Raw genomic sequence first — 12,025 nt, 5'->3', positions numbered from 1 at the left:
GGGGGGTCAGCTGCAGTGTAGTGGGCCGGGAGTCAGGGTGAAGGTGCTGGGGGAGCGGGAGAAAAAGTGGGCTCAGCGTGGGAGGGGGGGGGTGTCAGGATGAGGCGGTGGCGAGGAGGTGAATCTCGGAGCGCTAGTCGGTCACACGAGGTGATTTGATGATTTATTCTTTCACCAGGGCGGCAAATTCTGCAAGAGAAGAAGAGAAGACGAATCGTTGTCAAACCGTTGGGAGTTATTTTCTCTCCACATCCATCACAGATAAAATTCATTCAGCTTTCAGTCACAAACGCTGCGTCGCCGCAGTCTGAAGCGTTGGCTGTGTAAAGTGACCAGACGGTGCGACGGTGTGAACGTTAGTGAGCAGGAAACTGAGGGAGAAGTTTCAGCTGCATTTTTCTAAAAAACCCAAAAGAGGATCTTTCATTTTTCTTTCTTTATCTTAATTTTTTTTCCATCCACCAGATATTTTTTTTCTGTTTCATCTTTTCCTGTTGGGCCTTTAACTGCATTAAAAACGTTGCAGTTAATAAGAAGAGACTGAACATTATCTGTTTTTAAAGATCTTCATTTTTTCATTTGCTTTAACTTGACTCTGGACTGTCAACACTCGACTCAAACCTGCAGACGCCCAAGGTGAAAACATGACGCCGAGCTGCTGCCCCCCCCCCCCGTGTGACGGGGGTAATAACTGTTCATTTAGTAGCTTATGCTTCTAAAGTAGAGAGCAGCTGCTGTTATGTTTACCTGCTGATTCTGACCCTGATGTGAGATCTGAGCTTCAATAATTTACGTACGGTCCCTTAATTAGCTCGAGTCGCACGAACCAGGTGTTGCCTTTGTGTCTTTCCTTCCTACGAGCGAGAGTCTTGAGTAACTTCAAACGTCAGACAACACAGACTTAGTGGCAAATTAATTTGTGCAGATGAAGCCAATTAACTGAGAACTGAGACGCCCGAAGCTTCTTCTGGTCCTGACCCAGATCGACTGTGGAGGATCTCATGTCCAACGCTCGCTGATCCAAGTTCAGTCTTAAGAAGTGAGCAATAACTAAACGTGTCACACACTGAAAACAGTCTGTGTGTGTGTGTGTGTGTGTGTGTGTGTGTGTGTGTCTCTTTCTGTGTGCTCTGTGTTTGACCTTGACCTCGCGACACGCCCCACTAATGGAATTTGATGTCGGTGTTTACCATCGACTCCGATCTTGCCGTCTCCGTCCTTGTCGGCTGCTCTTAAAAAAGCTTTGGTTTCTTTGTCCGTCAGGTCCCTGCCGTCTTTGGCAAAACCCTTCAGCACGAATCTGCTCGGACACAGAGAAGCAGGAGGTGATCATCTTTCTTTTTTTGGTTTTTAGCAGTTTGAGTTTATGTGTCGTGTCGTGTGTCGGTCTCACTTGAGCTCCTCCTCCTCTATGAAGCCGCTGTTGTCGGCGTCCAGCACCGTGAAGACCTTCTTCACATCATCACAAGACTTGGCCTTCAGACCCACCATCTCAAAAAACTTCTTATGGTCAAAGGAGTCAGCAACTGCTCACACACACACACACACACACACAATAATACATTAATACAAGCCAGCGGAGGCGTGAAACGAGAGCTGCCTGTTCTGTGTTGATGAGGCCCAAAGGCCAAAAACTAATTGTAAGAAAGCAGCTTTGTAATAAAACGGTGTTACAGTTATAGATCGAGAACATGTGTTTGCCAGAGGAACCATCAGTTCTAGGTCATTGAGCTCTAACTGCCTCGGCTGTCCGGCTACACCGAGCACGTCCACCAGAGGTACGAACATACGTGAAGGAAATTATGAGACAAAGTCGTTAATATCAGTTTTTATCTCAACAGTCAAAGAGTTGTTTCACTCTGTCTGCAGAAGCAGAGATTCAATGTTCAGTCGGCGTGAAGCTCTTACATCAGCTGTGTGTGAAAACATCTGCTTCTGTGATAGAAATTAAAAGGACAAACGTGTGTCGCAGGCTGCAGCTGGACGCAAGAGAGGAAACAGGAGACGCAATCTACAGTTCAGATCGTTCTGGATTAAATAAGTCGCAATAACAACAACGATAAACTTTATTTCTATCGCACTTTTTCTAAACACAGTTACAGTGCGCTTTACAATTAAAAATATTACAAAAGTTAAGCAAAAAAATCTATAAATGAATGAATAATTTACTAAAAAAGCTATTTTTGAATCGATGAGAGTTGATCAGAAAGTGTGAAAATCAGTTTCCAGATTTCTGTCCTACAGAAACGTCCTGATCTCTGTGTGTGAATGTAGAAAACGGGGTCGAGCCGCTGATTTAAGGCGTTCGTAGTAACGTAGTAATAGTCACGCTTCAGTGTGAGACGCCCTCTAGTGGCGGCAGCGATCATCATGTGGGGGGGCAAAGGAGGACGATTGGTGACGTTGCTATGGCGGCGACGAAGCTTATTTTCATCCATGACCTTTCAGCAGCCTTGACTGTGTGTTCATTACTGTAACCATGACGACAAAGGCCCTCTAACTTTAAGGAAGCACCAAACCATGATCTTTTTTCCTTTTGTGCTTAAATTTAACCAAATCTTGTTTAACTTCCTGTTTATTATTGTAGTCATGACGACGTCAGGCCGCTACCACCTGTATGTTTTTTTTAAGTGGTTTGTTCCAAATTTGCAACCGTTTTCGTTCACGCCTCTGACTAGCTTCCTCGCCATAGCAACAGCCACTGATGCTCATAGCGACGCTGAGTTTCGGCGCTGCCTGAGAACCTCTGATTTATCTGTGGCGAGTGTTTTACCTGCAAATGCATCTAAAGCTTTCTTGATGTCATCAGCGTTGAGGATGCTGCTCATTGCCATCTTGGCTGTTGGAGAAAAGAGATGGGGGGGGGGGAGGACAGAGAGGGGACAAGGTTAAAAACAAGGTCGCTGGAGAGCAGAGCGACAACTCGGGAGACATTCTCGTATTACACCGGTGACACTCCAGAAATGGAGCAGGAAACCGGGACATGTGAGAAGGAGGTGGTGGACGACAGGATGAGTTAGTGACAGTGGAAGAGGAGTGACAAAGGGAGAGAGAGGGGAAGGAGGTGGAGAAAGAGGAAGACATCGCAGCAGGACGGCGCTGAAAGAAGAAGAGAGTTTATTGGTGGTATTATGGGACGTCGGGTCAGAAAGGAAAGGAAACCAGCGTGGTGTCAATATCAGTGTTTTCCATTTCAGGTGTGATGTCATTGAGCTGTGACAGATGAAGGCAGGGCGTGGGGCCAGAGGCCGAGCGAGGGGGGGGGGCGTTAACGGGCCGTCTGGGTGTTCTGCTGTGTCTGAAAATACCTCAGGAGAATTCAGTTTGTCGGCCTGGTGCGAAGGGAGAAGCGTCTTGTACCTCGCTCTGTGAAAGGCGAGCCCGGCACTTTCGCAGCGCCTCGGCTGTTTTACTCCCGAACCCGATCGCTTGCTTATGAGGTTGTCACCTTCCCCTGACTTTGACTGATGCCCTCCTCTCCTCTGCCGCTGTTTCAAACACACACATTGTGCAGCGGCGTGAACGTGGAGCGGAGGCGGCGGCAGCAGCAGCGGCAGCAGCAGCTGCCTCCTGCACACAGAGCTGGGGATGGGAGGATGTGGTGCTCTGATTTCCCTCCGCTCATCGTGGTGCCAGACATTAATAGAGAATTACTCTGGACAGACACATTCACACAAACCTGAACGGACGCTCACACCTCCCACTAACCCTAACTAGAAAGTAAAACTGTCCACAGATCAGTTAATAACTAAGTGTAAGTTGAAGGGGGGGGATCTGCATCTGAGAGTTACTGAGATATTTGCGTGTGGAACAACGTCAGCTGGGATCCTCTGAACGAAGATGCTCTATAAGGTCAGTTTATTAGAGATCTCCGACACTAATTAAAACAGCTTGTGTTTGTCTGTATAACACTATATAACAAATGTTTTTTATTATTTTATTGTATTTTCACAGTGAGCCGGTGGATGCCTCCACACATTAAAAAGTCGTTTTAACCTGGAGCGCGACGTTGATGCGACGCAGGGAGAAAGAGAAATGCTCGCTAGAAAAGGTCAAAGTAATGACACTGCATCACCGTCATCATCGCTGTTGTTGGAGAAAAACGCTGAGCTGGCCGTGACCATCGCTCTGTCCTTCTCGCTGCTGGAAATACAGTCTGAGCTGCCGCGCACACCTCCACCCGCACAGTCACTCACGCTTCACTGCTTTGCTGCATCACGCCTCGAAGACGCTGTAGCTCTCCTGACATCATCTCTCCCTCATCGTCTGCCGCACTTTCTTTTTACTTGGCTGCATGTAAAGGTAATATCTTTAAAAGAATCATCAGATCTGATAATGAGAAAGATCATATCGTATATGTTCGATAAAGAAGACACATACGTCCATGAGTATCAAAATAAAAGCACTCAACCAGATCTATAAGTGATGCATAAATAAACCACTCCCAGAGAAATGCAGTGTTAAGCGCAGGTACGAGCTGTGTGTTATCTACTTCACTAACACATCTCTGCACACACAGATCAATACTGTTTAACTGGTGTGTGGCCAACACGGCCGATCTTTTATCATTTAGAAAAAGCGCAACCTCCTCCTCTGACCTTTCGCCCCGAAGAGGGAAAAGAGAAACAATTCAGCGTGAAATGAGGAGGATGAGATTGATTCACGGAGGTATATCTCAGTCAGTGCGCTGCGGAGTGGAGCTGCATGAAGTCGGCCGCATGGATTTATTTAGAGGAAAACCATAAAGAGCAGTAACTGATCTGACATCAGTCTCTGGTGTCAGTGAACCGTCTGTGACGCTGTTCTGTCTGTGTCAAACGCTTGAATGCGTTTACAGCCTCAGACCGTCGCACGGCTTCATTAAAGTCCAGTTAAAGGTTTAACGTTTCAGAAACACCTTGTTTTCCTCAGATGAGACGACACGACAACAACATGACATGTCGGATACGTGAGATATTTTCTCAGCACGAAAGTTGAACTAATCCTGTAAACGTGTGTCTCCTGACACCGACACGGTCGCGAGCTCGCCTTCAGGACCCGTGGGCGAGCTGAGCCTCGGCAAGAGGATCAACTCGGAGTAATTACGCAATTATTACATGAGAAATAAGATGATTTAATGAGTCCTTCCAGAAATGGAGGTCGTACACTTCCATTCCTGAGTGAAAATGAGCTGTGGGACGCCACATATTCATTTAGCAGAACAGGACTGTGTCGTCTGACTGTGACATAATTTAACAACGTAAAGGGACGATGAAGCAGATCTCAACATATCAACAGAGAATAATAAAGAAATATCTATAAAATCAAAACATTTTTTGATCAGCTGATAACATGGTCGAGTCAGTAATTCTCTGGAGTGAAGCCGCAGAGTTTTCATTGTGTTTTCTTATTAGTGTTGAACTCTTTTTATTTATCCACGGAAAACAAAACCCTGCAGATCCACACAACTCAAACCTTCATCATCTGAACATCATGTTCAGGCTTTAAGATTACAACCAATCATGTTCTTTAACTTTCAAAGCAACAATCATTTTGTGGGAGTTTTTCTTTTTCCCTTTTGTAAATTCCCGTCTTGAGTTTCAGCAGTTGTGATATGAGCATCAGTCAGATTCCACCAAGGTTATCTGCTGCTGCTGCTGCTGCTGCTTATAGCCATCGCCTATAACCACTATCTTTGCTGGATCAAGTGTTTTGCCCTGAATGTCCTTGATTTTTTTTCTCTTACTCTTCACTGCACTGATTTCTACAGTGTTGGAGAAGCTCCCTGAGCCGTGCGCTTTAGACTCACAAGAAATCCACAGTTTCACGAGTCAGGCCGAACGAGGCAACGAAACAACGAGAAACTCACACCGACATAAACTCTCTTCAATACGGACAAACTGCTAATGTGTGATCTCGTTACTGGGTGACTTTATGCGCCTCTGTTTATCAGATACGCAGCTGATCAGCTGTTTTCTTTATAAATGTCAGTGACTTTACACTGAAGGTCGCAGGGAGACTGAAACAAGGATCATTTTAAAGCTGCTGAACAAAGACACAACCCAGATATGTAGAGAACAGAAAGATAAAGAAAACAAAATGTGACATGAAAATGGAGTGTGAAAGGTTTCTGGAGGAAATGATGATGTTTGTCGTCCCACATGAGGCCGACCTTTGTGAAACTGGGGTTTCCTTGGTGGGAAGTCCCGGCCCCTGATGGCAGGTCTAGGTGTGGGAAACCTAACCGTGCTGCATGACCGCCAACTCCCCCGGTCTACTGTAACAGCTGCGTGAGTGTGTGAATATGTGTGTGTGTGTGTGTGTGCAAGCGTTTATATGAGGTACAAAAGGTGCCAGGTGGGCTGGGGTGAAGAGGTGGAGGGCTTAAAGAAGAATGTACTTGCATTACAGGAAACCCGAGCCCCTTGTGCTCGTTTGATGTGTGTATGTTGGAAAATGTGTGTAGACGCACAGAGATCGTGCGGTGAACCACACCAACAGGCCCGGTGCTGCACTCAGCTGTAACCAGCATCAAACAATCAACATTTGATGCTGTTTGAAGTTTAAACCGAGTTGTAAAGCCGTGTTGGGTTTTAATGAGTGAATGAGAAGTTTATTTTTCTGTGACTTTCCGTACTTAGACTGCGCTGCTGCCGTAAATATATCATTATTATTATTATTATTATTATTATTACATATTTTAGAGATATTAAAGAAATTCATGTTGTTTTTCCTCATAATAAATAATAGATTCACTCACTGTGTTATGTGCTGGTTTGAGTGGATAATATTAAAAAACTTGAGTGATTCTGGGAGAGTCTGACGTGGTGTATTTAGAGAATCTACTGTGTAAGCGTGTTGTTGTCACAGTAGCTGTGAACACTATAAACCTCTGTAACAGGCCGTTCTGAAGAGGCCCCAGAGATTTCCCTCTTCCTTAAAAAGCTTTCTGTCTGAACGGCCAACGATCTGTGCAGTTGATTTTCTAATAAGCTTGATGGTTGAATCTGTCCGGTGTGCATTAAGTTGTGTCTGCTGATTTCATGGAGCCTCTTACAGGGAGAAAAAAATACAGCGACGTGCATCCAGAAACAAAAAGCAAATTCACACGTTCGCACACAAACACACGGCGAGGAAAGAATGAATTAGATAAGAGCGGTGCAGAGGCCCGGGGATCATGTGGCTGTTATCGCCACTGTCCACTGTCTAATCCTCTGGCAGGTACAGCACAGGATAGCTTAACCACAGTTACGGCTTGGCAACAATAGCCCTGCGTGTGTGTGTGTGTGTGTGTGTGTGTGTGTGTGTGTGTGTGTGTGTGTGTGTGTGTGTGTGTGTTCATAGCTGTACAGAATATAATTGTCTTTCTAAGTGAGTCAGCTAATGTGTTCTGTATTTGTCTTTTCAGCATTCACCGGCACGTCTCTTTCTTTATTTTAGTCACTTGGTTGTAAGCTAAATGCTAACATCAGCAAGCTAACATGCTCACAATAACAGTGCTAACATGCTAATGTTTAGCACGTATCATTTGTACCATCGTAGTTTGACGTGTTCTCATTTGTTAATTGGCACTGAAGCACAAAGCACGTCCACAGCTGCACTAGCAGATAAGAGAGTCAACATAACACCCAGCTGTGCTCTGAGTTAAATGGTAATATTATCACGCTAACATGTTCACAATGACGATGCTGAAATGCAGATTTTTAGTAGCTGTATACCGAGGTGAGCAGATTTCTGAAATGAAAACCGGGGACATTAAAATATCCAAAGTTTTTACCTATGAAATAAAAAAAGGGCGACAGTCTTGTTTTCATGTATTTTGGCTAACTGTTGTACTGGGATAAACTATGGTGAAGGATGACTGATTTTAAAAACAGACTCCCTACCTTTGAAACTATCGCAAAATCCAATTGTCTATTCCTCGACTACTTATATTCCTTTAGTGCGTAAGTGTCCAAAATCAAAAGCGTCTCTCTACTTCTTCACTTTTTCCAACATAAAAACAATTTTTTCAAGTTCTGTCTGGGGGGCTTTTCGTATTTTCTTCGTTAGTTTACTGCCTGGTTATGAACTCCTAACCAATCAGTGAGCCAGCTAACCTTTTCTCTGCCTAGAGACAAAGAACAAAGGATAAAAAGATTTGGATTTTTGATGATGATACTAAGTTGCATCAGTTCATCCTGAAGAGGAACATGGATAACTTTTCCAAACGCTAATTCATCCAATAGTTGTCAAGACATTTCCCTACAAAACAAAAATGATCAACCTCCATGAGAGGAAACCAAACCAAAGTCAGGATTCATCCTCTTTCAGGTTATTCCATCCAGTTGTTGTTGAGATAAATCACAGTCAGTCATTAGAGCCACGTCCTGCCAGGGTCACACACTCCCATTTAACTGCAGGTACCTCCGAGATGCATATAATACATCACAAACTCTAATGGGACTTCAGACTCGCAATATATATTTACATAAAATATTACTAAACAAATTAAAGATGTAAATTCCATTTAATCTTTGAGTGTTAAAAGTCAAACATATTTTACTGCCACACACAAACAAAATATCACACACCCTCCTCATTAATTAACTGAGTCTGCATCCACTTAAGTGTCATTCTGTCTATAAATATTCACGGTACATAATGCATCTACTGTACGTGCACATGCAATATTTTTATAGCACTGATAACCACGGTATCTGTGCATTTTCAAGAGGAGCTTTGTCTTTTACTTGCATCAGCGTTTTTGAAGTTACCCTGGAGCATGGACGTGAGACTGTATTCAATTAGGTGTAATTAAAATTTGACCTTGAACGATATCACAAGTAAGCACTTCAATAAAATTACGCCCGTGCCTCTTATTTTGGCAGCAAAACCTCGGCTATCAGAAAGTAATTACCTTGTTGATATACTGTCGCTGTATCTAAATCTAATCTCACTCTACAGAGGAGCCTGTAAAAGAAGGTGACTTCAATTTCTCTCTATTTCATCTATCACTGCGTTTGATTACAAAGATAACGGCAGAATTCCTGTGATGTCAATATCAATGATTCGCTCTCCACGTTTGTGTCCAGGTTGTGTTAAGCTGCTTCGCCATAAAACAAAAAGACAGTGTTTTACACCTCTAAAAAAAAAAGCTTCTTTTTCCTTTTCTTCTCACATTAATTTCTTCTTCTTACCTGGTTACCGGCTGACGGGTGTGGAGGTGGGACAGGGGCCAGATGGGTGCAAGAGGGGACGTCCAGTAGAAGATCAGAGGCTCTGCCCTTCCTGTTTTATACGTGGCCACTCCAACTATTTTAGGATGAAAAATGGACGCCCGGTTCAGCGCGGGGGCCAGTGATGTTCGGCCCGTCCGTATCGTTTTCCTGACTGCACTCATGCTAATCAAACATTACTATTAATAATCATAAATCTCCACCTCTCATTCCAGCCGTGACTTCTTTTCTTATGCTCACCCCCTTCCTCTCCCCTCCCCTCCCCTCCTGCAACCCCTCCCTCCTTCCTCCTTCCAGCCATTTGATTTCTCCACCTAATTTTCTCACACCTTCCACCCACGGGGCGTCGTTCTGTCCTCTAATCTCTCCTCTGATCTCTACCCTTCCCCCTCTCTCTCTCTCTGTCTCTCTCTCTATCCTATTTAACTTTTCATTTTCACCTTTATTTCTCATCTACTATTCCCTCCTTTAAGGCATTCTGCATCATCGGTGACAAGTTATAAGGCCCTGAGCTCCTCCATCTTTACCACTGGTGTTCTTTCACTTTTCTCTAATCTACCACATGGTGTTTACATGCTGGTAATCTAAAGCCTCCTTTGGCTAATTCTAGGTATAAAAATATCTTAGTTGTTGTTGCTACACCTGTCAGGCTCTCCATCACAGCTCATCATTCATGCTGATTAAAATGAGAACGCTGGCTACCTTAATCAGAGGTAGACAAAAGCAGACTTGTCATTTCTACTCTTAGATGAAATGACAACTGTCACTTATTATTATTATAGCTGTGGCCATCTAGCTAATTAAGCTAATGTTAGCCCAAAGAGTTGGTTGAAAATGCAATGAGACTTTTTGATGTTTCTAGATGAGGGAAAGGGTTTTGAATATGCACTTTAATGCTACATACTCTACATTATAATGTGCTAGAAACACCGAGGCTACGGCTGCTTTTCCCGTCAGCATCCGTTTGTCAGCGTATAGCTAACAAACTTTGTGTTTTAACACAGTATATTTTGTACTTTACTTTCATACCTCCCCGATATATGTTTTTGTTTGGCCTGTAACTGCACAGATTGATGTAACGTAGTCAGGTAATGATGTGCTCCTTGGCCTTAGCAGTAAAGCGTAGTAGCTACTGTATATTGTAAGCTAGTTAGTCGAGCATGCTAACCCTCGCAGTGTATGTAAAAGCAGATAAACACATTGTTTAATCCATTTGTTACCGTTCTGCTCTGCTGTTTTTTACATGTTGCACAACACTTATAACATGTGGGCAAAACCAAAGCTCCACATGCGTCACATGCTGCTAATGCTAATGCTAATGGCTGCTAATGTAGGCTACGCTTTGCACAACCACCGTTTAGAGGTTACTCCAAGGTTACTTCCATTTGGATCATTTTTGTCCAAGGAGCTAAATTAAACAAAACGTTTGTGGCCGTCGTGACTTTGCAGAGAACAAACCCGTTGCTCCTTGTTGCAAACCCCAACATTAAAACACTTAGGCATTGGCAGGCTATACATCCTCCCCTGGGACAGTGCAGCACACCCTGCCCAGGAATCCTTCCAGAGGCTCACTTATAGAAGCGAAGTGATTATAGATCCCAGTAAACATCAGCTGTTTCCTCCAGTGTATCACTGAAGAACGTCTCGCACTGACCTTTAGGAAGCTTTTGGCTGGTCGAGGCTGATGCGAGATTTAAGGGCTACTGTCCGTATGTGAAAACCGTAAACAAGTTCTGTTGGGAGGGATGGATTCGTGTGTGCTTGCGTCTCTTCTGGTGCATGTGTTGTGGATGTTTGTGCGTGTTGGAGTGTGTTGGGTGGTGCGAGTGTGTGTGAGGCATTAAAATAGGGGCCGGTGTTCTCTGCTGGGGAACAACAGGTGTTATTATCTCGGTTACTGTCGAAGCGTTGTATTTATGGGACGGCTATCACTTTTATGACGGACATTTTATTGATGTTGGATGGTTTTTTTTCAGACAGAACCATTTTGAAAGTGGCAAAGATTTATTATCTTACCTCGACCATAAAAACAACAAAAGGTGTCATTTGTACAAAGGTGTAATTTAACTCTACTATTTATGGTCAATGTGTTTCCAGTATCTCCCAATATAGTAGTGTTCATTGAGGTGTTGGTGGAGTCAAATATCCTCCTTAAGGATTCACAGGAAATGATGCATTCAAGTGCCTCAGAATTATTACAGCTTGTCCTTATATCTCACTGTTTTACTGTCCACTCTCCTAACACCATGTCAGAGCTGTATTATGTTATTGTATTATGCGTTAGCATGCTAACACACGACCCCTTTAAACCGAGGCGTACAAGAGGTAATACTGCTGATGATATCTGACTTGACACTTGGATCTAAATGCTGTCGAACACCGGTGTAAACTGAGAGGACATCAAATTACATTTCACAATAATAACACAATTACATGTGAATAATGAATGTCACAACCTCTCAGGGAGGAGAACGTGGTGGATGGAGGAGCGTCTGAAGTGGAGACTGAAACAATCACATGGTGCTGTTCGGTTTGTCGTTCACATATATGAACTCATCGTAGAAATATGAAGCTTGCCTTTAACTCTCTGCCTCCCTTTCCCTCTGTCTCCTCCTGCGCTCTGCTTTGTATTCCCCTCTGCAAATCTGTACTGGGACATCACTCCCAGTCCAATTCAAAAACCCTCTCCTCAAAGTCCTAAATCTTCATGCCCTTTCTCTTTCATCTCTCCCTCAAACATCCTTATCTCACTTTAATGCAACCTTGTGTGTCTCCCCCTCCTACTATCTATTTGCACTTCTCTAAATTTATCACCTTCTCCGACCCCC

General features: G+C 43.8%; 1 protein-coding gene across 2 annotated transcripts in view; it reads right to left on the bottom strand.

Moving 5' to 3' along the window:
• Positions 1 to 6: 6 nt before the first annotated feature.
• Positions 7 to 12,025, bottom strand: part of pvalb6 (parvalbumin 6) — a 36,817-nt gene continuing 24,798 nt past the window's right edge. The window contains exons 1-5 of one of the 2 annotated variants that reach the window (XM_023395782.2): positions 9,159 to 9,276; positions 2,774 to 2,839; positions 1,394 to 1,526; positions 1,191 to 1,300; positions 7 to 189 (exon numbers count right to left, since the gene is read on the bottom strand). In XM_023395782.2, coding sequence (XP_023251550.1) covers positions 164 to 189; positions 1,191 to 1,300; positions 1,394 to 1,526; positions 2,774 to 2,834 — 330 coding nt within the window. In that variant the 5' untranslated portion in view covers positions 2,835 to 2,839; positions 9,159 to 9,276 and the 3' untranslated portion in view covers positions 7 to 163. Of the gene's footprint in view, positions 190 to 1,190; positions 1,301 to 1,393; positions 1,527 to 2,773; positions 2,840 to 9,158; positions 9,277 to 12,025 lie in introns of those variants that run through there. The other variant, XM_023395783.2, reaches the window with a different exon arrangement.

Source organism: Seriola lalandi, unplaced genomic scaffold (assembly GCF_002814215.2).
Source record: "Seriola lalandi dorsalis isolate HSWRI2012SDOR001 ecotype SW California unplaced genomic scaffold, Sedor1 jcf7180002054969, whole genome shotgun sequence".
Taxonomy (NCBI): Eukaryota; Metazoa; Chordata; class Actinopteri; order Carangiformes; family Carangidae; genus Seriola; species Seriola lalandi.
Note: the sequence above shows the minus strand (reverse complement) of the source record. Positions and strands in the feature narration are given on the sequence as shown.